Source organism: Artemia franciscana, chromosome 4 (genome assembly GCF_032884065.1).
Source record: "Artemia franciscana chromosome 4, ASM3288406v1, whole genome shotgun sequence".
In the NCBI taxonomy this organism is placed as follows: Eukaryota; Metazoa; Arthropoda; class Branchiopoda; order Anostraca; family Artemiidae; genus Artemia; species Artemia franciscana.
In genome coordinates, this window is record NC_088866.1 from 37,358,819 (window position 1) to 37,386,114 (window position 27,296).

Genomic DNA, 27,296 nt, shown 5'->3' on the forward strand with positions numbered 1-27,296 from the left:
TTAATCACAAAGATCTGAACGCATTTTTATTAGTCAAAAGAAAAGAGAGAAATGTGAAAAATCAAAATAATCAGTCTTTATGAGTATCCTTTGAAAGAAGACGTCGCGGAGTCTTTCGTTGATGAGGAACTCTTCGTGCTTTATCCCCAGCGTCTCTGATGCCTTCTTCCATCAACACATCTTCTCGTTCTGCAGACCCGGTTTTCACGGTTTTACGAATACTATTTATCTGTAATTTAGATATAACGATTAAAAGCTATATTGCACATGTAAGAAGAAAAATATAAGGGATCTCCTGCCAAAGTTTTGAAAATATACTGTTTTTGGTACATTAGACCCGCATCTGGAAAAACATTTTGAGTCTTGTCCGTTAGGTTTTGGCTATGCATACCTACGAGGGACAAAACACGGCCCATTCACATTAGGGATCAGGCACGTACACATGACTTTATTTTCGGGGGGAGGGGGCAAAACCTTCAAAAAAGCAGATATAAAGTAGCACTTTTTTTATTTAGTAATGCAAAAAGCATGTATATCGGAAAATACAGATTAACTTTAATCTGTAGTATTGTAGCGGATGGGAGGAAGAAGACTGAAGCCTCAAAAGTACGTTTTAAACTCAGGTTGTGTTCATAGCGATTTAGAACCAGTGATTAATCTATTATATCCCACTGAAAGGGAAATTTTAGGGTTAACAGTGCAATATGGGTGCTGTTAACCCTTCTTCTATTGCAAAAACGTAGATTTTCATGAAAAATGATAGTTTCCAAAACTGATCCATTAAAAGCTTTACTTTATCCTGAAAAGGGTAAACGCCCTAATATCAAGGATAGTTCTATTTTGCTGCGGAAAGCAAACTCTCTTTACAATAGATAAATTAAAAAAAAAAAAAAAAAAAAAAAAAAAAAAAAAAAAAAAAAAAAAAAAAAAAAAAAAAAAAAAAAAAAAAAAAAAAAAAAGTACAATTGCTACTTACTTCAAAGAGGGTAAAAAGTTAGATAGAAAATGGGTTAATAATTGGGTAGTGACTAGACCGGATTATTGCATGCAGTAAAATTCCCCCAAAAAGGCTTCACACATGTATCTAGATTCTTAATAAATGCCTTACTTTTGCAAGAAATCCCAAGAAACCATGGGGAAATTAAACATTTAACAAAATTTCGGGGGAGGGGCTTCGGCCCCCCTCCTGCGTACGTGCCAGTTAGGGATAGAAGGGTTGTGCTGTTTTAAGTAGCGCATTTCTGTGGAAACAGGGGTTGATGCATTTTAATGGTATTTACAAACTCTGACACGTTCCAGGGTAAACCGATCACTGAAGAAATCTATTTATTCTCAATTCTTGCCAGCAAGTCTCCATAAGAAGGAGACAAAGACTACCAAAAGTGATGACATGCTATTCGCTAAGCTTACACCCCACTCCCTCACCGGACTCCTGGATATGCCCAGGGGTAGATAAAAAATAACAGTACTTAGAAACTGGGACAGGCTCCACATTGCCAATCAATTATTGGATGAAGGTACTTGTTCACATTCTCACCAGCAAGTCTCCTTGGAAAATTATTCAATACAACCGAAGCTACTGCAAGCTATTCTGATCACATTGCCTCGGGCATGGGTCATAGTTAGAAATTACTTTAGAAAAAAGACCAAGAAGACCAACGTGGCAACACCGTTAAAATGCTTCAAAAGCGAGCTATGCAGCACTAGTACCAGAGGCTTAAGAAATTAGTTCTTATTCAGTACATTCTTGTCAACTCAGTCAAGCTGAGAAGCATAAAAAAGAATTCGTAAAAATTAATTATTATCCAACTTTTAACGTTTCGCGCAAACACAAGTGTCAGTTAAAAAGCCCCAAAAATAAAACAGTCAAAGAAAGTCAAATAAGGAATTATCCGCAAACTTATCAAAAGCCATTAATCAGATCTCAAGTCACAAATAAGCTCTTTAGCTTCTTAAAACTCTAGATTCGAGACTAATTTTTTTTTATGATATATATATATATATATATATATATATATATATATATATATATATATTTAACTACGTAGAACTTGCGAATATACAACATTCTTCGCTGTCCCATTGTCTGTGCATATAAATAGATTGTCAGGTTTACCGACTCTTGAACATGCAACATATAATGGTCCATGGGAAAACAATCCGTATTCAGATCTATACCTCATGATTCTAATGATTGCCCTTGAGCTTTGTTGATGGTGATTGCTAATCGACCATTCCCTGTGTCGCCGTAGTCATTTATATATCCCCCTGTGCCCCCCGGCGTCCCCGTTGTAGTTGTGTCCCTGTGTCCAGGTCGTCATTTATATTCCCTGTGTCCCGGTCGTCATTTGTGTCCCGGTGTCCCAGTCTGTGATTTCTCTTTGAGTGTCTCGGGCGTCATTTATATTCCTTGTGTCCCGGTGTCCCGGTCGTCATTTGTGTCCCGGTGTCCCGGTCTGTATATACATTCGTTTTTGAATTGGTCTTTTTTTAGTTTTTTACCTTTTGTTTAGTTTTTTTAGTTGATGGTGATCGCTAATCGAACATTCCCTGTGTCCCCGTCGTCATTTATATATCCCCTTGTGCCCCCAAGCGTCCCCGTTGTAGTTGTGTCCCTGTCGTCATTAATATTCCCTGTGTCCCGGTCGTCATTTGTATCCCGGTGTCCCGGTCTGTATATACATTCGTTTTTGAAATGGTACATGATGAAATAAATTTTTGTATTTTTCTCCTTTTTTTCTTTTTAGTTTTTATTTTGTTTTTCCTTTTTTTTAGTTTTTTTAGTTTTTTCTTTTTATTTTTTTTTATTTTTATTTTTTTTAGTTTTGTTTTTCTCTTTTATTTTTCTTTTTTTTTCCTTTTTTTAGTTTTTTTTTTCTTTTTTTAGTTATATATATATATATATATATATATATATATATATATATATATATATATATATATATATATATATATATATATATATATATATATATATATATATATATATATATATATATATATATATATATATATATACATATATATATGTACATTTATTTATTTTAATTATTATTAATTAATCATAATGTTTCATGTCACACTGATTAGCTTGTCGGATACCCCAGAAAACTGGTACAGCAAATTGAGAAAACGGCAACGATACAATGAGACGATACAGACGATACAACGATACAAAAGCCTAGATTTGTACCCTTAATTTACCTCATTCTCAATTGAGCTACGATGTGTCTGAAAGCTTTCTTTTTCTGTATTGGCCCGTATCGCTTCAGTTTCTATATTTTTCATAACATTCTCACAGTTATTGCACCAAGATGACAACTTGTCGATAACAGCGTCAACAGCAGGAAGAGACACATCTCTCCCAACCACGCAATCCACTTCCACCCGATTATGCTTCTGATCAAGCCTTCCTTCAATCAAACCTAAAAAAAAGGCAAAATATGTTTTATCCTTTCAGAAATTTGAAGAAAAAGAGAAATGAGGTAAGGATGCAGGAAGTTCCTATGTTTAACTTTGTATATAAAAAAAATATATTATATTCTTGCCATTAAGACCTTACTACTGTATCAAATACATATGTCAGTGTTTTATCTATTACGCCGTATCTACACCGCAGTCAGATTGGAGTATACCCGTAAATTTGAAGCTTAGCATCTACAGGAGGAAGGGACAAATCTCCGGCAACCACAGAATCCACTTCCATTCGACTATGCTGCGAATAGTCTTACTTCAGTTAATCCTTCAAACAAGAGCGAAATATGCTTTATTCTTTCATAAATTTATAGAAATAAGTAAGGAAGAGCAAGAGGTATGGAACGGGGAAGTAAGAAGACAAAAACACGAGGTAAAGAGAAGGGAGAAGCATGCTGGTAGTTAAGTTAACACTCTTCTACTTTCACTACAAATTGGGAAACATTTTACTTTCAGCAGTAGCTTTACTGTAAAGATATGGCTTCCAAAAAAAAGGGAGAATTCTTTTCGACTAGATTGTGAAATGTTTTGAGCGGCTTCAAAATCATTCATTTATCGAAGAATAGACAAGACGAAAAATTTTCTCACATTATGTATGACAACTACTCTGCCCTAGCTGGTGGACCCCCCCCCCCTGTTTTTTTGGGTTGTAAAATTGTTCGACAGACACATACATATCTATTATTTCACAGCTTATTTGACCTAAGAATTATTAAATGCGAGTTGAAAATTTATTGACAGCAGACAAATTAAACAGATTATGTCGATGTTCAACTATACTGAAATTAGAAAATATAATACGGTACTCACATGATGGTAAGACGGCCAACCTTTATTGATATGATATTTTAAATTGAATACTGGAAGAATCGATGCAAGATAGAGGACATATGAGTGCTGTTATTGATGCTAAAAGTAAGGACCACCATCCATTATTACCTAGATGTAATCTGAAAGTAAAGTTTAGGAAGGTTAACTATCTCTTGTGAAGTTATGACGTTGATAGATTCCAGGATGGGAATTTTGGCAGGAAATTACCACGAAAAGTTGAATATGAAACTGGATAGTCTATAATTTGACAAACTAGAAGATGGGTCGCATGTTTTAGGAAAATAGTTTGCAAACTAATACATGGTGTCTTAGCAAGGAAAGCTAGAAACGCTGCTAAGAATATTAGCGAACGCTTTAAGTTTAGTAAACAGGAGAGGTGTCAAGTGGGTACATGGATAGGATTCCCAAGGCTCAGGAAGATACGGTCAGGCAGCATAATAGTAAAATATTATACTAGCCTATTAAAACGCTGAGAATAAGTCAATCTGGACATGTCCCAGCTACAGATAGAAACAGGGCTTCAATTAGTGTTGAGGAAACGTTTAAAAAGAGATTGCCCAAATATTTTGAGAAAGCGTGATAAAGTTATAGGAAATTATATTGAAAGGAATGAAACGTCGTTCCATATTTTGGAAGTAAAGAACAGTTTATTTTCCAAAGAAGAATTATAAACAGTATCAAAAGGGTTAAAAAATATTAAGACCTCAAGTATTATTAATTAGATAAGCGAGTTCCTGAAACATGGTGGCAACAAAGTTAGAGACAAATTACTCAAGATTTTGAATACGGTTTTTGAAAAGGGGACGTACCTTTTAGAAACGGGAAATCACTAGTTTATATGAAAATTTGATTGGAACCCTTAGTAAGAAAGCTGATAAGAGTGAAGGGTAACTATAGACACAGGCTTGATTTATGTAGGAAGCAAATTACTTAGTATAATGATACTTTTGAAACTTAGAGATGCTGCAAACAAAGTTTTAAAGAGAAGAAAGTTGTAGTTTTAGGAAGGGGAGACGATCGACCGAATTTCACTCAGATTAATAAATGAAAAGAGCTTGAATCATCAGACTCCTTTAGTCTCTAGTTTTATAGATTATGAATAGGCGTTTTATTCAGCCGTTGGAGGAGCTTTAGCGAAGGTCGTATGCCAGCATTGTCTTCCAGATAAATACATTAAAGTGATTAGAACTGTGAACAAGAACAATATTGCTGCAGTTAAGCTAGGAAATGAGGCTAGTAGCTGGTTTGGCATTGAATAGAACACAGGGTTGTGTTTAATCTACATTTATATGAATTATTTTGATGGACTTTATCGTAAAGAGCATGGCAAAGGGTATGAGAGAACAAGGAATCAAAAGGGAAATATAACTTTCATAGACTTAGATTATCCAGATAGTTTGGGTATCTTAGATAAAAAGTTAACGAATTAAATTAATTTTTGGAGGTTTTGAGAGTTCAGGGTGCCAAAATAGGCTTGAAAAATTGCTGAAGAGTTAAGAAGACTAAATCGCTAAGACTGGGAATAAGTGAAGGTGAAGAGGTGGTGTTGGGTAACCAGATGATCAATCCAGCGGATAGCTTCAGTTACCTCGTTAATATTATTAGTGAAAATAATGGATACAGTGAAGATGTTAAAAGCAGATCACCCAAGGCCCAGGGTGTTTTTCCACAGTTGGAAGGAGTTTGGAATAACAGGAAGATAAGTCTGCGAACCAGGAATAGAATAATGGAAGCAACAGCCATGACAGTAGTCAAGTATGGTTCTCAAATGTGGGCTTTCCAAAAGACAGAGGAAGATTTGCTAGATTCTTTCTCTGTATATTTAAGAATTCCAAAGAATTCTATGGATAAGTAGAAACGGATTCTACGGATCCAAAGAGTCCGTAAGCCAAGAAATCGCTTAGTGATTGTTCTGAGTACCCGACTGACTGACCGTTTATCAAACAAAAAGATGTACAAAAAATATGGCTCTATTTCACTTTCTAAGGCTATAATGAGAGAAAAATTGAGATGGCAAGAATACGTTTTGCAGATGAAGGATGACAAATTACCAAAGATCGTTCTTTTCGGTCTCCATCTAGTCCCAAATGAAAAGCAGGTCACCCACGAATTAGGTTGGAAGAAGTCACACGGAGGGATTTAAATGGAATCAGAAATTCTTGAGAGGGGGGTAAAAAGACGGTTTGTAAAAATTGCGGGGAGGAGCGTACGCGGCTCTGATACTGAAGTACATGCTACTTGGTACTAAAGTGAGTACATTCGTTTAAAAATACGTGTATATATATATATATATATATATATATATATATATATATATATATATATATATTCTTATTTTATTATTAGACTAAAGACTTTTCCAACAAAGTTTGCATTTTTTGTGCAAGTTGTCTAAGTCAGTTTCCAGTTGAAATTTACTAGAATTCTAAGCTCAGTGTTCAAATATTAGGTTGTCTCCCCTTCCTTAGAAGCGATCTTAATAGGAAGATCATGCACTTTAAACTTACCACTATAAATGCAATCGATGATCAGTCCTTCTAGTTCTCGTATAGATGAGATATCTAACTCTCTCTTAAGTACGTCGTACGGAATGCTCTGAAAATAGAATAAAAATCATTTCATCAGATAATTCTTTAATCATCAGGGCTACTATTACTGCAGGAAGAAAGAGTTGCAGCCCTAGGATAAGACACAACGTTAGTCGAAAATACGACAACAGAAATTTGTAGCCCAAATGTTTTGTTTTTCAGAAGCAAAATTCTAAAGTAGGAGGAAATCCATGTGTCTAGTTGCAACTATTACTGGTACTACTACTTAAAAAGCAACTATAAGTCCTCTAAAGACTGGTGTTCATGCTTTCATCTCATTAAAAATTGCTAAATACTTGTCACTTCGTCAGTGACAAAGTGACAAGTATGTCATTCGGCTAAAATATACACGGTATCACAAGTCCTTGAACCCAAAGACTTTAAGTTCAAAGCTGATCAGAGAAAAAAAAATTTCGTCCTTCTGGCCGTAAGCGATTTTTTGGTATAATATGTTCCATCTTGCCTAAGATTTTACGACTTGAAGCATCAAACTAATAAGAGATAGAGTTTTTTGGTCCATTTCCAGGCCCCCTAAACCACCCGTCTCTCCAATAACAAATGGGATTCTCTTCATCCAGAAAACGATCCTTGAAAGCTTTAATCCAATCAAATACCCAAGGTCAACGACGTAGCCGTCCTTTTTTTCAACTATAAATCCCGTCTATACATAATTGCCAAACTGCACATTTACTTGCCGCTGTCCCAAGTCGATGGAAGTCATATCATCCCCTGAGGCATGTTTGACGGTTCTGTCAAATATTCTGATCAAAATTGATGTCTCAAAACTTTGATACCTCCTGTTCAATTTCGACCTTAAAAAAGACAATAAAACTTTCAATTTCTAATCGAATGCTCCCCTCTCAAGTTTTACGACAAACCCTTCTATGAAAGGTGTCCAGCAAAGAATAATACGAGGAAGACATGTGACTTTTTACTTAGACAGTGCTAAAACAATGCCTTAGATTAATCCAAAGAACCCATGAGCAATGTGCATTTCAGATCCTATGAAGTCGTTTCGACAGAATTGGCAAACAAAAATACACCTTTTGGAGCTTTAATCACCACCTTTCCCAGGTGAATTCTGGTATACCCCATCGATGAAAAGCACCCATATACTTCTCATTTAAGGGTCAGACATCTGAACCCCTATCTCTAAATATATAGTTTATGCTTAGCAAGAAAGTATAGCTTAACAGTTCATAGCTGATTATCCAAATCAGATATTTCATTAAGCATTGGATGGTTATTTAAACTTGATACCTATATGGTTATATTAATATTCGTTGATCGATTAAATAAAATGCTGATTACTGATGCTGATTTTAATGTTCTATGGTCCTTTTATGTGTTATTTGTCAGTACGTTTATTCAAGATGCAATAACTGACGTGTGTGCATCAAAGGATAGCCTACACATCTGCATCTTAACATGCAGAATTTACAATATGATAGCACGAACAAAAACTAATTGCTACTTAAAACTATTTTTCCACAAAATTTCCTTTCCCCAATAAGACAAGCCAAAACTATTAGTCAGAGTACTTGATGGAGCACTTTTTAATACCAAGTCATGCTTGGAGAGAAGGTCTTGGATTGAATCTCCTCCCCAGCGACGATTGACAAAAAAAAAGTATACGAATAATTCAGAAACTTAATGGCCAACAAGTTCATTTGCAAGTTGCCACCCCCCTCCCATCATTGAAGCAAAATCCTGGTTTCGATGGACCTTAAAACATACAGTAAGTGATGTAAAGTATCTTCCATCTCGACACATTGATTTTTATAAAAGACTGCTCCATGACGTTGTATTACTTTATGGAAGAGCAAAGTCAGAATCTCTAAGAGCTCACAATCTCTAAGAATTCTAGGGTCTTCTATTTCTTAGGTCTGTACTAAGATATTCAGTTAAACTTTTTCTAAATTTTCACGACCTTTTTCAATCATTTACAAAAAAAGTGTCTCGTAAAATAATCGTGTGTTGGTTTTTGTATATATAATATGAAAAAAACTTTGTTTTCTTAAAGAGTTAAAGAGGCTGCGTCCCAAAGTCGAACCTTAAAACGTACAGGAATTAGAAGAGGCAGTTGGGGGGCTGCCGCCCCCCAAACCCCCAGCTTTTAAAGACTCTTTTGTACAGGTTTTTTTTTGTGGGGGGACTTCATTGTTACTAATTACTAGTTTCGGCGCAATGGTTCTCCTGTCCTCTTGTGTTTAACATTTTTCGAAGTTATTCCATTATTCATTCATTTCAATGTTTTGTTAATTAAAAGAGGGCCTTTCCCAAGCCAAGAGCGGGGGGTTAGCAAAAAAACAAAAAACCTGTACAAAAGAGTCTTTAAAAGCTGGGGGTTTGGGGGGCGGCAGCCCCCCAACTGCCTCTTCTAATTCCTGTACGTTTTAAGGTTCGACTTTGGGACGCAGCCTCTTTAACTCTTTGAGAAAACGAAGTTTTTTTCATATTATTTCTGTACGTTTTTCTACAATCCATGGTGGATGTAATTTAATAATTCCTGTACTCCTCGTACAGGAATTAGGAGAGGAAACCCCCCCCCGCTTTTAAATCATTGTATAAAATAGAAAAAAAAAATAGATAGAATGACCGAAATGTTTCTTTTGCTCATAAGAAGCTAATATTCTGTTATCTCTCAAATGATAAGCTGTCCAGGTGTTATCAAAATTTTTTTGATGTTGTGAAAAAAAACCGCCCGTAAGGGACTTGAACCCTTGACCCGAGGATTAAAAGTCTCACGCTCTACCAACTGAGCTAATAACTTGCATGTGTGTAAATATAACTTCTCAATAAATCTTAAAAATTTCAAATTAACATGGGCTCTTATGGAGAGAAATCCGTTAATTAATAGCTAATGCGTGGTTTCTGGAAAACAGGGAAGGAGTTATCGGATCGAGCTGAAATTTCGCGGATAAGCTCCTGGGCCGTAGTGGACCATAACTTAGGAATTTCAGCCCGATCGGACAACGTTAAACGGGGGGGGGGTTGGAGGGTCGAAACTTTCGGAAATTTAAGATTTTCCTACGAAACTTTCCAGGAAAATTACTCGGAGAATTCCGCATCGAATGAGTCTTCGTACACCCAGATCCGATGTCGGATGTGACCTGTAGGCGTCTAGAAAAAAAAAGTAAATGAATTTTAAGTGGCTATGCGTGGTTTCTGGAAAACAGGGAAGGAGTTATCGGATCAAGCTGAAATTTCGCGGATAAGCTCCTGGGCCCTAGGGGACCTTAACTTGTGAATTTCAGCCGATCGAACAACGTTAAAGGGGGGCTGGGGTTGACAAGTCGAAACTTTCGGCCAGATTTTCCCCATGAAGGAAAAGTTGGAGGGGGATGAAATTTTGCAGGTTTCTTAGTTGGAGCTCGGGCTACGAAATGCATCCCTCCCCATCCCTCTGCGACCACTGGAACCGAAGATCGCTTAACATTGTCGTGTGTCGCCTCTTTATAGAGGCACGAGTGTGCCTCCTTGACCATATAAAACCATTTAATACAGTTCTTGCCACAATATACATATATATGTATGTCTAAATCTTGGTCAGTTTGCCAACTTTCTATGAATTCAATACGTATCTTAGTGTGGAACAAGTGGATAATTCTGTCCCTACTGTTTCAGTAGTGTCAATTAACAAAAGTTTGGGAGAGGAGAGGAAAGATATATTGTTCGACATCTTGGGGGGGGGGTATCTGTTATTTTTTTCAATTTGTTCAGAAGAAAATACTAAAAACAAACATTTTTCTTGTTGAGAACACCCCCCAAAAACGTATTTTTCATAGTCTAGGGAGCCACAAGTGCCCCCTCCCAGTTGGCACCACCGTATTGGTTCAGGTCGTTTCCCATTCCTAGAAATTGTAATTTAAACTAAATTCAGATTATATCTTTTACTTTCTTTGCATCGATTTTTCATCTTCCATCCTTGGAGAAAAACAAGTTTCTTTTGCGTAATTTGAGTGCTTCAAACATAACTTTCAAGCTATGGGCACAGTACAGGAAACTCCAACTAAGGTTGTATGGCTTACGCTTGTTATTCCGTCACAATTACCCAACCCGATTTTTGGTTAATTATTTATTTTTCTCCTTTGTTTTATTTTTTTTTTTTTAGCGTTATTGCACCTCCATACTCTTTTCTACGTGTGGATCATAAACCAAGTAATTAAAGAAAACCCACTAGAATAATCTTTTCCATTTCCCAAGTAGACGTTATAACTCTAAGCTCCGACCTCTTAAAGAGTTCTAATTCCTCGGCTATCTTAGAGGCTCTACACCACCCTGAGACTGCTAAAAATTAGAAAAAAAAATAATTATTGAACGTGTTGGATTTGACTGGGCGTAGTGGACAGTGACCTAAAGTTTTGAGGGCCTAGCACCCTCTTTGTGGGAGTTCAGTGACGTAATTTAATATTTCAAAATGGTAACCACCTATAGATACCGATATCTATAGATTCTACGAGAGAAATGAAGTGAATCCTTTAATCTATTTCTTACAAGTGCAAATTGAAAGCTCCAAGCATTCAAAGCTTGCACTACAATCTAACCATCTGCTAAATTTTGATCCTCAAACCTATTTGTAAATTTTTATCTTTCGACTAGAGCACTTTCAAATCATGTAGGATTTGAGCATAGAAAATTTTTTAGGGATTGCCATAATTTAGAATTTGTACCCATAAACATCCCTCAGGAGCCAATAAACATCTAAAAAAAAATTTCCCGATTAACTTATTATTAGTCTCGGGATGGTACGTCGGATGCCAACATGAGAAAATTCAGCGGCATCAGACGACTCTGAAAAGGTATTGGATCAGGGAGGTGCAAATATTTTTGACCAATTGGAAAAAATTCACAGTGTGGATTTGACATAGAGGATGAAAAATATTTGATCTATTTTCAATCAGTGAAATTGTTAATCAGTTAGCGATGACCACCACGCATTTTAGAAAACATGAGCGCATCCACTTGATGCGATGCTGCAACGTCAACAAAGGAGTACTATTAGAACCATTTAACTTGTTATGAATAAAAATGACATAGTGACTTCTGATTCTAAGCAATGCATGCAATTTGTAGTTGTTTATGACCTTTTCTTACATCTTATAAAACTAAATTACCTTCTGTTGACTAGCTATTGTTGCAATAGTAAGTTGTCTCAGCTTCTTCGTCTGAGGGGGTGACAGTTCGGGAAGCTTCATTTCTTTGTACTGCTTATAAGTGCCGTAAGCAAATATCTTCAAGGTGTCCAAAGCAGCTACATTTCCACTACTTTCTATCTATTTGAAAAAGAATAATAGATCACAATAGAGCTTTAGCTGAAAAATATGGCATCAGTGTTCCAACAAGTATTTCAAATTCTTACTTAACTATCAAATATCTAACAATTAGCTATTTAATCTTACTTAACTATTAACTATTAAATATTCTTTATATGGTCTTAATTATAATATTCTTTATATGGTCTTTAATGATCCCTTTATATGGATCATTTTGATGGACTTTGTCTTAAGGAGCACAGGAAAGTCAATTGGAGACCACGGAATCAAATGGGGAGTAAAAACTCTTCTGGACTTAGATTATACTGATGACTTAAGCATATTAGATGAAAGTGAGAGCAAAATGAATGAACTTTTAGAGGTTTTGCGAATTCAGGGTGCTAGAATAAGTTGGAAAATTAATGTTCGGAAGACTAAGTCACTAAGGCTAGGAATAAGTGAAAATGAAAAGGTGACGTTGGGTAACAAAAAGATTGATCAGGTGGGCAGCTTCACTTACCTGGGTAGCATTATTAGTAAAGACGGTGGGAACAGTGAAGACGTTAAAAGTAAAATAGCTAAGGCTCAGGGTGTTTTTCGGTTAAAAGAGGTTTGAAAGAATAGGAAGATAAGTCTGCAAACCAGGATTAGAATATTGGAAGCAACAGTGATGACAGTGGTCAAATATGGCTCTGAAGCATGGGCACTCCGAAAAGCGGACGAAAATTTACTAGATGTTTTCCAGAGAAATCGCCTACGAATTGTTCTGGGTACCAGGCTGACTGACCGTATTTCAAACAGTAGATTGTAAAAAAAATGTAGGTTCAATCCCGCTTTCTCAGGCTATAATGAAAGAAAGGTTGAGATGGCTAGGCCACGTTCTGCGAATGAAGGATAACAGATTGCCAAAGATTGTCCTTTTTGACTAACCAACTGAGGCTACACGGATAGCAGGTCGTCCTCGTCTGGGGTGGGAGGATGTCATAAATAAAGATTTAAAGGAAATGTGAACTTCCTGGGAAGGTATAAAGAGCCTTGGTAAAAGCCTTGTAAAAGCTTTAAAGTGTAAAAGTTTAAAGTGCAAAAGCTTTAAGGTGTAAAAGCCTTGAATAGATTAGGTTGGAGGAGGAGCGTGCGTAGCTGTGTTGGCCATAGGCGGCTTGGTGCTGCAGTGAGTTATTAGTAGTATTAGTAGTAGTATTAAATATTCTTACTTAACTATTAACTATTAAATAACTATTAAATATACTTCAAAACTTCCTAACTATAAAGTATTGAGTTCATGTACGAAAATATTTTTTGAGAAGCACTTTAGATTGAAGAATATAATATGTCACTAAGTGATGTTTGAAGTTCTTTTTAAAATTAATAAATAAAATAAGAAGGTATTTTTGTTGTTCATAAGCGTCTAGAATCAGCAGCCGAAACTACTAAAACATTATAAACAACTTAGTTTAATCAGTTTAGTTTAAAGTACTGATAAACGACTACTGATTGTATGTAAGATTAACCATTGGTGGTGCGCTTTTCTGTTATAACGGTATTTTCTAACATAAAACTAGCATTCCAGATTTATTCATTTTTTTAGATTTGAGATCGACAGTTGGACCTGCGACGTACCATGGATATGGTCAATGTGAAGGGAGGTTTCCTAGAGCCACAGCACTAAGGCACTGTTTGTGCTGTTAATCTTTGACTGCTAAAGGAGATGTTTATTTAATAGTTTCGTTATGTATAGGTCGACTTTTTATATTAAATGAAGAAAATAATTTAAGAAATGAAGGTAGTAGTACATTGGAATATTTAGTCATTAATATTTCCTAAAATGAAAGTTTTGTGTTTCTTTTTTCTATTTGTATCACCAGTTTATTCACAATTAATACACAAGGGAGTTAAGGATGTGTTTTCATGTGTTGAAGAGGAAAGGAGGTGAAATAAAAAAAGTATATATATATATATATATAAGAGATCTTTTCCTTTTTAACAGAGATCTATTTCATAAAACATTAAGAGGTAAAAAGAAAGGTAAAGGATACGACATTAGACTTTACAGTCCGTACCGGCGGTGCTGATCTCCGTTTCTTGGCCCTTCAGCCAGGAAGTGCAATGGGGGGTTGGGGGCCAGCCATCCTGTGCTTTCGCACACCCTTCCTGTTTACCTTCCCCAGATTTCTCCAGGTACCCATGTAGAGCTGGGTCGACTCTGGCTAAACTTACAGAGTCACGCCACTGACCCCCGTCACAAACTGAAGAATTGGGTACAACTGGGATTCGAACCCGCGTACTCTCAGACAAGGGATCCGGAATCCAGCGCACCAACCCACTCGGCCAGGACGGCTTTAATTAAGAGAGACTTTTGGGGAGGAATTTTGTTTTAAATACAGATGAAACACAAAATTTGTAAGAACGACATTAAACAGGTATGTTGGGCAAACTTCTTCTCCAAGGAACTGTTCAGTAATAAAGTGGAGATATCCTAACAAATAACCTTCTCGGGGAGAAAATCACACCAACACTTGAAGAAAAAACCACTTAGTAGGAGCTGAAGATAGCAAAACACAATAATATTTTCTAAGAAATGATGAACCTCACTGTTTTTATCTCCCAGGAAGCATGAAGTGTAGAATTTTTTGCGAACTTTATCAACTACGTAGGCTAACTTACAACATTCCCTTCCGGCCTCTGAAAACTCATGCAAACCATAACTCAATAAAAGGTCGTCCGCATCAAATTTACCAGCACTCAGTCTTTGGACATTCTTAAAAGTTGACAAAAGGCTACAATAGTTGCGCTAGTAACAACCTTTAGATCCTTAACATAGTTAGCGGTTACATTTGTATGGCCCTTGATGACCTTTTTTAGTATTTTGTATATGCAGATTTTGGCAATACCTTGCAACCTCTTGTCCTTGATTGTTGCAAAATATTGGCAATTTTTCTAACTTCACATTTATTTCAAATTCAAATATTTTGCCGAGTTAATTTTGGACTTCCCTTCCTTTTGTTTGAAATTTTTAGCCAAGTCTGAACAAAATCCAAGTTATGGTGGCATAATCATAGAAAATGAAATAGTTCTATAAGCAAAGTGTGTGAAGTACCTCCCATCATTGACGGAAATATACACAAGAAATACTGCATTAGAAAAATACTTGCAGAATCTTTGATAAAAATTATTTTCTAGCAACAGAAAATCTGAAAACACATATAAACCATAGGCAGAAACTCCAGAGGAAATAAGGGAGATAGGATATACCCTGGAGAACTCGTGGTCCCAAAAAAAAAATACCCAAAAGCAAATAATAAACAAAGTTCAAAAGAACAAAAAGGAAATTTACAACCCTAACTGGCCGATTAAAAACCTTTTCCAGGAAAAATCCTTACTTACACCCTTGTTTGAGGGCCTCATACCTCCCTGAAACAATCCTTAGAGGAGTGAGTGCATAAAACTAAAAGTTGAAAAGTGTTCTATACAATACATACAATACTTAAAGCATTTTAGAATCAATTTAAGTCCAACCCTAGCTTCTTTGGGTTCAACTCCATTTTAAGTTCAACCCCAACTCCTTTGAAAACAAAAACGGGTATGTCCACGTCAATAGTAGAAAGACAATGCAATAGTAACATGCATGTGCACTGCAAATGGGTGGATTATGGGAAGGAGAATACCCTCTGTAAAAACGGACCAAAAGCCTTAAAAAAAATATGACATAAATCTTGATTATTGGATCTCTAGATACACTCTTTTCTTCAAGCATCAAAATCACATACATGTTTGTAACTCATTATATGAACATCAACATTAAAAGCCTGTTCATCCATTGGCCTTTTTTTATTTTTAAATTGAAGCTCATGCAATCTTTTTCTTTGTGGACTGTTATTATTTATGAAAAACTGAAAAAAAGAAGCCACATTATCTAAATTTTCTAACCATGTGGGGAGTATATATGAAGTCAGTAAGAGGAAAAATCGATTAAGTCTGTTTTTCATGTTCCATCATTTTCAATCAAAAACCAAGTTTTAGACGAAAATAATTATGTCTATAATTATAACTGAACTACATAAGGGTTGCTGTGCCCAAAACAAAACATAAAACTCTCATAATTATACAGGAGTAAAACTAAACTTTTGATTTTCTCATGGAAACTTTCCTCAAGGATAGAAATAAGAAAAAACCTGAAAAAGTACAATATAAAGCAAATTGATATTGATCCAGGTTCAATAATGTTTGCAGTTTAGAGCCCTTTTGAGAATAAAACTTAATCTTATAATACGGAAAACTATATTACATATTCTGAGCTAGAAGTCCTAACATTTTATACCAATTGTGACTAATCTCTCCACCTCTTTACTGAAGTAATAAAGCTTCTACAAATACAACAATTGAAAAAAGGATTACCTCTTTGACATTGGGACTGTCCAGAAGTTCTCCAAAAACAAAAATATTTGGAGCTTCTGTAACCTGCCTAATCAGTTCAGTAATGGCAGAGCCTCGAGCAGTTTTAGCAAGCAATAAAAATGGCTCTAATACACCAGCTTTTTCAATCACCTGCAACATAAGACAAAAATTAAGAATAAATATTAAATATTTGGAAAGGGCTATTGGAATCCTTTCTTAAGCATTTCAAGCCAATTTAGGAAAAACAAAATAATAAACAAGAACTGAACAACATTTCGCAGTTTTGTATGAATCACAACACTAGTAGCAGTAGCAGTTGGCAATTAAAACAAATTACCCCAAAATTGGGCAACTACTGCATCAAGGTAAAAACATTTAAGTTTTCCTCAACAGGCTCCAGGGGCAAGAAACAGCATTGGATGGGACTTGGTTGTCCTTTAATAGATCTTGGCTCTTAAAAAGGGAGCTAGAACTCACAATTTCGGTTCAAATGAAACTTCTCCCTAAATTTTATAGTCCTAGTTCAACACAATCAATCCTGCTGGAAAAAAATAACCATTAAAAGAAAAATGCTTAATTTGGTGCTCTTGTTGATAGGGGCTTGAAAATTCTGTCAAAACGTTCTTGAACATCCAGATTGTGAAGGTGCAATATAAATCTATTCTCCTTGTTTTTAAGTAGATTTTCCCCTTTTTTCTAAGATTATGTAAATTCGCTTATGCATAAATTTTAAACATTTGGAATCAGCATAGAATGGAGACTCTTGAATGTGTACATTGTTTTCAAATTTATGTTTCTTTTTGGTTACTAATGGCAGGGGTTCAGCTGATTGTGACATGTTTGATTACATATTTGGAATTAGCATAAAATGCAATTTTGTTTTATGTGGCCTATATTATTTTTTTGGACTTCGTTTTTTTTAGTTTTGATTACTACTGGTTAAGGCCATTCTTCACTTATAGTCTATTACCATTAGATGTTTGATTTAAAATTATCTACTTGTACTTTTCATAATGTTATGAACATTGATTGCAAGTGCTGCTCACACAATTTGATTAAGTCCTTGTTATCCTCCTATGATCCAAGTAAGTAAGTATTATTGCAGCTTTTCCTTTAGCAGCTAACATCATTTGTATCCACTTTATAGCATAATTTGTAATGATAACAAAGCATAGTAATTTGCAGGTGACATTTTTTTTAATTTTTGATTTCCAATATTTCAGGGATTCTTCCTTTTGATCAACAATACCAGCCTCAATCTTCTTCCTTAGTGACATCATTTTGTGGTTTTGAAAGCACAAACATACGTTCTTCAAATAGAAATCGGATACATCATTAATCAACTGCCAAAGTCTCTGCTTAATGAAGTGATTTTCAAATGAATTTTGACAACAGCTTGACCTGTATATTGGAATGTCGTTAGGAAGTTTCTTCACTATCTGTGAACATTGTACCAATAATATTCCCTTCTGGACAACACACTCAGCATTCAGAACAGTGTCAGCAATATCAGGAAAGAAAAGCAGAATAGGAAATTGACATCAAGATTAGGAAAAAGTAGCACTTAAGCTGAAAGCCGCCATGCAAAAAGTGGGGTAGCAAAGTAGCATTGCTACTTGGCAGTTTTCAAATATGTTGGCAGATTTTCTCTGAAAATTGAATTAAAAAACATTTTTTTTTCAACTGAAAGTAAGGAGCAGCAATAAAATTTAAAACGAACAGAAATCATTACGTATATGAGGGGGTTCACCCTCTCGTCAATACCTCGCTCTTTACGCTAAAATTTTAATTTTGTTCTGGTCCTTTAAGAATGACCCCTGAATAACAAATGCCATTTAATCAAAATAAATAGCTCTTTTGAAAGTACTAAGAATACTTTAGCATAAAGAGCGAGGTACTGACGAGGGGGAGAACCCCCTCATATACGCAATAATTTCTGTTCATTTTAAGTTTTAATGTTGCTCATTACTCTCAGTTGAAAAACTAGTTTTTTTATTTAATTTCTGATCGTTTTTTGAATAATGCTGGGAAAACCAGCAGTAATGTTGGGAAAAACTTTATGGAAAACTCTCTTTCCCCATGAAAAATTCCTCCATGGAAAGATCAGGTTCTATGATACTCTGAATCTGATGGTGTTATTTTCATTAAGATTCTATGACTGTTATGGGATGTTTTCCTCTTTTTTTCAAAAATAAGGCAATTTTTCTCAGGCTAACTTTACATGGGTAAAACTAAACTTGATGTAACTTATATATTTAAAATCAGCACAAAAATCCGATTCTTTTGATGTAACTATTGGTATCAAAATTCCGTTTTTTAGAGTCTTGGTTACTGTTGAGCCAGGTTGCTCCTTACTTACAGTTTGCTATCACAAACTGTTTGATACCTTTTTAACATATAAAGATAATTCTTTCTCAAAGAAAAGCTGTCAAAACACAAGTTTTGATCTGTTGTGCAAAAAGTGGGGTAGCATAGTAGCAATGCTACTGGGGAGTTTTCATGGCCAGGTAAAATTTATTGGCAGATTTTGCCAGAAAATACCAGTGCTTCCACTATCTCTGAATTTTTGGGGATTTCCCGAAAAATCTGTCTTGTAGAAAAAAAAATCGGTTCCCCAAAAATCCCCTTATGTTCAGGTTGCCACCCCTAGTGAACAATCACTAGGGACAATCCACCCCTATTAACTATCACTTCCACTTACCTTGACATAATTTTTTCACTACTTTCCAAATTTTTTGTCTCAATTATTAACTACACATCAAAAACAAGACATAGATCATTGAATTACTGACCTATCTTCCTATGCTAGCAAAATCATAATGTTTGTAAGACTATAGCATTTCATCAAAGATTTTCTTGTGACTCCTGGTAAAGAATTTCGTTTGAACACGTTTACGTTTGGTGTAATTCTGAGTATCAATGCAAAAAGGGTTATTTTAGACAGCTGGGCCATGAGTTTAAATTTTGTTTTCTTTTGCTATTCTGTTTAATTTTCAAAATTTTGAAAATATGAAAAACTTAGATTGAAAAATTATTCTAAAATGAAAAAGGGAAAGCATGGTACCTATGCAGAGACGAGGGATAGAATTTCATGATAAATTTGGAGATATTTTCATTATCAATCTATAAATTGGATCAACATACCACTCGAGACCTTTTGGGGGTGGGGATTAGGTTAGTTTAGATCAGGTTACCCCCTCACCTATCTAATGTGCAAATATATAGCCCAACTTTGTTTCTAAAGTATTATGTTTTCATCATGCTATTTTTTCATTAGGATTAACCTAACTTATCTTTTTGAGTGTTGGTGGTATAATAGACCTTCACCATTTAAAAATTTGTTGAATTTTGCTTCATTTGGTATATAAAAATAATGCATTTTTTTCTAAAGAATTTTACTTTGCATGCAACCTTTTATTTTCAAATATATTCCCCTCTTCCCCTCACAACTGCTACTCTGGTGCCCTCCCCTGCAATATTTTTGGTGGGCATCCATACTTGATTGAGTGGTTCAACTGCAGTCTAGGATCTTTTGCAGTCTTGGAAAGTTCTTAAGTAAGTGAATGAAATCTTATAGAATAGATATTCTGCTCAGATTAGGGCATTGGAAATTGTTTTCAATACCTTGGACTACCTCCACAACTTCTAATGCTTGAGCAATTTTTAAACCTGTATGAGGGCTAACCCTGAGATAAAAACAATATAATTAAAAAAAAATGTGGTAGAATTGGATTTGCCATTCAAAAATTTTCCTAAATATAATCTTCTTACTTTTTTTGGGCCCTAATTTTTAATTTAGTCTAAGTTTATGCATTACTATTGCATAATGAATGAGTTTAGTTCTTTATATTATGCTTTATCCTTATGTTTAACCCCTGACTATAGCAGATTTTCTGCCATCCTAACAAAATTTGTTTGCTAAGAATTGTGCTTTTGTAAGCTAGCAGAATCTTGTTTGATAGGTAAATAACAGTAGAATTTCTTAAGCTAATGAAATTATTGTTATGAATCAAATCAGCATCCATGATGCAATGGATACTTGCTGCACGACATTTTAAAGAAACCCAGCATGAATCAAAAATTTGGCTTTATATCAGCTTGCTAGTCAATAGCAAGGTAAATCAATGATTTAGAATAGAACTTTATTTTCAAATTTTCTATCACAGCATGATTTTCTATCACCGAATGTGAATTTTGCATCAAACAAGCACTAGTAAATATATGACATGAACTTGACATTCATGTCAAACATAAAAGTCAACACTTAGTTAAAAAGTCAAAAAGAAAAAATAAATAAATAACAATAAATTGTTACAATTCTCTCTACCAATGTTGTGAGCTTGAACTTACCAAGTAGATAATGATATGGAACCTTTCCTTTGCCATTTATGATTCTAAGTGCTTGTTTTTGAACATTTTCAATCGTGTAAATATGTTCTGAAGAAAGACTGAAATGCCACACTGGTCAAGAAAACTCCAGTATTGGCTGAATAAAAGAACAATAAAGTTGGAGAAGATTCTTAGGGGGAGGCAAGAAACTTTTAACAAAAGTTTTAGAAGGGAAACCAAAGTGTTTTAGGATATACTGAACATGGGCATCCCACTTCGAGTCAGCTTTCACCTTGCTACTGGTTAGTTTTGTGAGCTTGATCCCAGTATATTTTCAAAGTTGCAGGTATGAAACAAGTTTGAATCAAAGATGTATGGCAAGCCTGTTGCAAGCATAATTTTAACTATACTTAATTGAAATAAGCTTGATCCACAGACTTGTGTTTCTGTTGACTTGCTTCAAATATAATTTCAAAATCATAGCCTTGAAATAAGCTTGAATTTGGGAATTGCCTTACTATTGGCTTATTTCAAATATGTTAATAAAATTGATGGTCTGAAACAAGTTTGAAAAAACAATTTGCCTCCCTATTGGCTCAACTTAAGCTTAGCCTCACTTAAAAGTGTCAAGCGTCAACTTAACCTTACTACATACTAGAAGTTGGGCAGCTATTAGCCTTAAAGTAAGATTTTTTAGGCCTTCCACTTAATTTTGCAAGCTTATTTGTCTTTCATGGCAAGCCTGAATCAAGCATAATGCAAGAAAATTTGTTAGTGGGGCATTACAATTGCATGCCAGCCTGCTACCCTTAATGCCTGTATATAGACCAAAGTTATATACAACATTAAATGAATGAAATACAGAACTGTTGTTTGTTTTTATTTCAAGTTGGACTTACAAAGCAAATGTTGATAATAAATAGATTCAAATAAGAATACAAAGTTTTGTATTTAGACTGGGGCTGTATCACATACTAGAGAAGGTGGAGGAAGTGCTGTTATAACAGTAGCAACTATTATATTTAGAAAGCATTGAATGATATATTGTTATTTTGATAAAATTACTGATGATAAACTTTTTTGAAATCTTAGAAAGTAATTGAGTTAGGTGACTAAAGCACAAATAATTTGTTGATTTGAAAACACAAACCAAATCATGGTACAAAAATGTAGGGTACTGAAATTTACAAGAAAATACTAATATTGCTTGAAACCCTGTCCAAATAAGCAAAAAGATAATTTTTTAATTTTCTCAATCAATTTTCTAGTTAGAAGAAGGATACACCACTTAGTGCACAACCCGCCACAGGCTACACACAAAAGTTTTTGGATTTTGTGTTTTGCATCGTTTTTGTGCTTATTTCTTCTCAACCATTGCCCTACAATGCCAAATGAAACTAATTGAAAACAAAATCTCTACCTGTATTTAGCCTGAGGCTAACTACTACTGATACCTTTGAACTTTGGGCATCTTAATTTAGCTTGTGTATCCACACTTGCTAGCATACTGGACAATTTTGTCAGTATATTCTTTATATTCTGAAGAGAGTATGGAATCAATGGTGTTTATTTTTTTCAGTTTTTTTTTTTATTGAATTTGGTTGCTTGAAAGCAACAAAATTGGTGTATTTTGACACATTTCTGATCAATTTTGGCAAAAGAAGGCAATCAGTAATATCTTTCATTCATGCTGCATAAACCCACCTGTGAACTATTGACAGTGTTGAAAAACAAAATGGCAAAAATAAAATATTTTTATATGATTAAGTTTACTGGATTTGTTTGAAATCAAAAGAAGATACATGCACATGAAGTAATTACCTGAGAAATTTCACCATAGCACTACATTTGAATCAAATGGTAGATTTTTACCTTAATTAAATGAGATAAAAAACAAGGAACAATATGTCACTTAGGGAATATGCTCAATGGATAATGTACATTCTACAGAATATACAATAATATCCTCCTACACTTACACATCATCAAAATTATCCAACTCATCCATTATTGAAAATACAATTTTATCAAGTCTCAAATGTTGAGATTCAAAAATTTCCCAACCAGGCCCTTATTACAAATACCATCTGCCAATCTTAACAGCAATATCTTGCCCATATCTTGAGAATAGAGAATATTAGAACTCTCAAGGCAATCTTACAGTGGCAAACTGCAGGATTGCAAAGGAAGGGTCATTCCCAGAGCATGCTACACTGCACTTACTATTCAGATCTCTGCTCTCTCAACATGTTTCTGTGACCCAAGTGGGAAAATGTGCTGGAAGCAGCAGAATATTGTGAAGACTAGAGACTACTTGTAGATGCCCTAGGTGTTTCTAGAGGCAAAGGAGGATCAAAAGTTTAAGATCAGCTGTATATTATCAAGCAATTGCTGAGGGGATTATATATGTGCCAAGTTGTAGCCTATGTTAAATAATAATTGCTAAAAAGAAAATTACATAGCCAATCTGACTAGTTGTATAATATAAATTCGTCACTGAAATAATTAGATATATGCCTAGTTGGATATTATAATGCAATTTCTAAAAATTATTCCCTTATCTAGATGGATATTGTTACTAATCTACTTAGAGCAGATTTTCACAAAGTTGACTAGTTTCTAACCCATCTAACAAAAATTTTCATCTTAGGATCCACCTTTCTGCTGTCTTAGAGAAAAGAGGGAATTAACATTGGTAATGCTCAGATTCTATAGTGTCAAGTAATGAAACTTATTTGTTCTAATTGAAATGAAAAAAAAACTTACAAGTGTTACTAAAATGAATAGAAAGCTGTTAAAATACAAAATAAAACAATGTTTTATTACTTACATGACTACACCAGCAAGTTTATTTTTTACAAAGTTATTTCAATATGAAGGACGTATTTGTTTCCAATTTTTCTTCATTACAGTTTCAGCATCAACTTCAACTTTAGTTACATTTTATTGTAGTGAGTTTGAAATATCCAATTTATTTTTGTACTTAGTTTTAATGTAAACCATAGCTGAAAATTAAGCCTCACATAGATATAAGTCAGTAAAGAGGAGGGTGACTTTTATAGCTTCATCAAATAGGCAAGGATAATTATCAGCAAAAGAGAGCCAGAATGTCAATAACAATTTATAATTAAAACTATTTCTCAGCAATGTATCTTCTGACAAATTCATAACTTCTTCACTTGATTTTGTTGACATACTTGCTGGCAAGTTGTCTTGACATGGGTTACAAACCCAACTTGAGCTTTTTCATCTCTTCCCCAAAATAGTTGTCAAAATTATTTTTCAATAGTGGTAAATAAATAGAAATCTCAGACAGTATGTTTATCTTAGGCTGCATTTGGTTTTCAATAATAAAAGTTTCAAGCATTTCAAAACAATCATACTTGCCATTACTAATGTAACTTTTCCATAGTATAAGATTTTTCATGAACACTTGAATTTTATTGTGGACTGCAAAAATGTCTTATCTGTTTGAAACTTGTAAATACAAATTAAGTTTGTTTAATTTGGAAAAAAATATCTACCAAATAAGTGAGCTTGATAATGAATTTGCTGTCCAGTAGATGTTTAATATAATCAGTTTTTTCTTTCAAGTAAATTGTAACTTTATTATGTAATTCCAGTAATTGCATCAGTACTTTTCTCCTGGATAACCAGCAAACTTCTATATGCAGAAGAACAAATATATTGTGGCTACCCATTTCTTCATACAGTTTTTGAAGTAAGGGTTTTGTTTTAACATAATTCACAATTTTTATAGCTGTATCAAGCACTGCTTAGAAATCTCCAGGGAATGCTCTGGAAACCAGTGATTTTCTCTGAAGGTTGCAGTATGTCCACAGAGCACACAGCCTTTGTTCTAGGACTCCTGTAACCACATGGCTATTTTTCTTACACAAAGCCTGCATAGCAACAGTGCATACACTGACACAGTTCTTTTACTGTAAAACTTTTTCTTTTATATAGGAATCAATTGTATTGAAAATTACCTCAGCAGTTCTATGACTTATTGGTTTATTGGAAAAAGATATCTTCATGCACAATGAACTGCCATATATAATACACAAAAATAATTGAGCAATACCTTGGAAGTAAAGTCTACAATAGCAGCTCTGTAGAAGGAGACATTCTAGAACAAAAAGAAGACATACATAGAAGGCTAATTTTATAATCTTGGTCATTGTTATTGACAATCCACCCTCACTCCTCCCTCTCTATAGGGGGGAGGTGGAGTTTATCAAAATTACCTTAAATTGTAATGTCTGCCAACTAAGTTAGATCCTGTGATGGTGCTGGTGAGAAATGACAATAACTCAAATTGGCTACATCCCACTTTGTCTTCCTTTTGTTTTGAACAGTCAAAAACTCAAACACAACCATAGGCTAAAAATGAAAATAAAATTTGGAATCTAGCCCAGAAGTGTTACTTTTTTCTAGAATGTCATCCTTTTCATGAGCCACTATTCCAGAAATTTCCCCTTTAAATCCTTATAAATTGGGATTGACCAAGGATATGATGCTCAAAACATGTTTCTTGTGTTTTTTTTTTTAAATAGCCTATACTACCCATGTAGACCTAAATCTATATCTTAAGGTTTCACTTTTATAGCACAAACTTTGCAAAAGTTCACCAGAAATCAGGGTAAAATTCTAGTTAATTGACTTCTTGCTATTTCAGAAAGGGTTTAGTTTAGGAAAATGAAACTTTCAGTGATGGGTCTACAGGCTAAAGTATGTCCTGGGAAGGTATTTTAAAGTATCAACCTCCACTCCTTCTCTCTCTAGAGGGCCCTGAAATTTACCTACATGACAGGTCTATACCTATTGACATTTGACAAAACAACAGTTACCTTAATTTTCAGTTACTAGTTGCTTTTTCTCTGTCTATAGTTCTGGAAATGCAATTCCTGTTATTTGAGTAGAATTTTGAGCCATATCAATGTTTTTTTTCAAAATTTAGGAAATGTATTTGCATATCTTTAAAACCTTATAAAATGGAATTGAGCACAGTTATGAAGCTAAAAACAATTTTATTGTACTTCAATTAAGCAGAAGACCTATTTTGCAAGGTTTCACTTTAATAACACACACATTTTTAAAGGTCATCAAAGATCAGGGCCTTCTAGAAGGAGTGGAAGTAGTTGCTTAAAATACCTTCCCGGGACATACTTTAATCTGTAGATTCATTCCTGAAAGTTTCATTTTTCCCAACCAAAACCCTTTCTGAGATAGCAAGAAGTCAATTAGCTAGAATTTTACCCAAATCAGTGCCCTTTGAAGGAGGAAGGAGCAGAGATAAGTAGGCCTAATTCAAAATACATCCCATTGGATCAGTAAGGATCCAGGAGTCTTATTCACCTAACTTTTCCCTGTTAATAAATGAAATTTACTAATTTTCCAAATCAAAATAGCCCCTAATTTTATAATTTAAAAACTTTTGTAAGAATATTACCAAACTATTTTTACTTTCAGATTCTGAAAGTCAATTAGGCCTAGTTAATTTGGCCAATCCCAGTAATGCATTTGCTGTCTGTAAAGATAGACAAATCCAATAGCTATTGACTGGTCTTACGACAGCCACTGCTACATATATAAAATTTAAAAAAATGTTTCTAATTAAAGACTACCATTATGGGTTTCTATGTTTTGTTCTCGTGATTGTAAAATAACAAAACAAAAAACAATAAGGTTGACAATTCAAATTTACTGCTTTTAGATTACCGTTGCCGATAGTAAATTATGTGACCATAAATTACTTTTGGTAAAACCTTTCGACTTTCCTTCTCACACTCAACATTCAAATATAAGCCTAAACAGAAAGTGTTTTCTATATTTTGACATTCGTATAAGAGGTTTTACCCTCAATTTTCCAAAGAAAAGTATTATGGCATATTTCAAAGCGATCGTTTCAAACTAAAAAAATCGTACCTCAACCAATCCTTGCCTGTGCCAAAACTTTATTCTCTTAATGTGTTAGACAGAGAAACTAAATCATCTTTGGCACTGAACGTATTGACGTGTCAAGTTATTCTTTTTCCCTTTGGCCGTGTTCAACCTCCTCCTTTCTCTCCCTGGTCAGTTGTTCTTCATTTGCACAACCATCACCTATGCAAGCACAGTGAGACCCCCGTAATCCGACAAACATCTTGCAAAGGTATGTCAAACACAGACAAAATGTAATCTATGTAATACAGACGTACAACAAAAAGAATTTTATAATAGTAATTAATTTGGTACATGTGTTCGTCTATCCTCATTTACTCAGGTTTCTAGCATGCAATGCATGAACATCATCATACATAGCTTAAATGCATTTGGATACCAATCCTTTATCATTGTAAGATTTGGCACAGTGATATGTGTACGTACACGTTTTGTGTTTTTGAACTATCGAAATTTTCTGATTTAACAAATTGCAGATATA

General features: G+C 34.6%; 1 protein-coding gene across 1 annotated transcript; it reads right to left on the reverse strand.

Moving 5' to 3' along the window:
* LOC136026377 (COP9 signalosome complex subunit 7b-like) lies at positions 1–26,595 on the reverse strand. Its single transcript, XM_065702924.1, has 6 exons — positions 26,500–26,595; positions 16,544–16,693; positions 12,011–12,169; positions 6,813–6,900; positions 3,205–3,425; positions 1–229 (listed from the first exon to the last, which is right to left on the reverse strand). The coding sequence occupies exons 1-6, from the start codon at positions 26,500–26,502 to the stop codon at positions 71–73; spliced, it is 780 nt and encodes a 259-aa protein (XP_065558996.1). The 5' UTR covers positions 26,503–26,595; the 3' UTR covers positions 1–70.
* Between the last annotated feature and the right edge of the window lie 701 nt (positions 26,596–27,296).

What these genes read in the sequence shown, in the direction of transcription:
- LOC136026377 (XM_065702924.1), bottom strand. An exon ending in CAATAGCTAGTCAACAGAAG is followed by an intron (nt 6,901 to 12,010) that starts GTAATTTAGTTT and finishes TTCTATTTTCAG; the next exon opens with AGCATTCCGTACGACGTACT. An exon ending in CATCGATTGCATTTATAGTG is followed by an intron (nt 3,426 to 6,812) that starts GTAAGTTTAAAG and finishes CCTTTTTTTTAG; the next exon opens with GTTTGATTGAAGGAAGGCTT.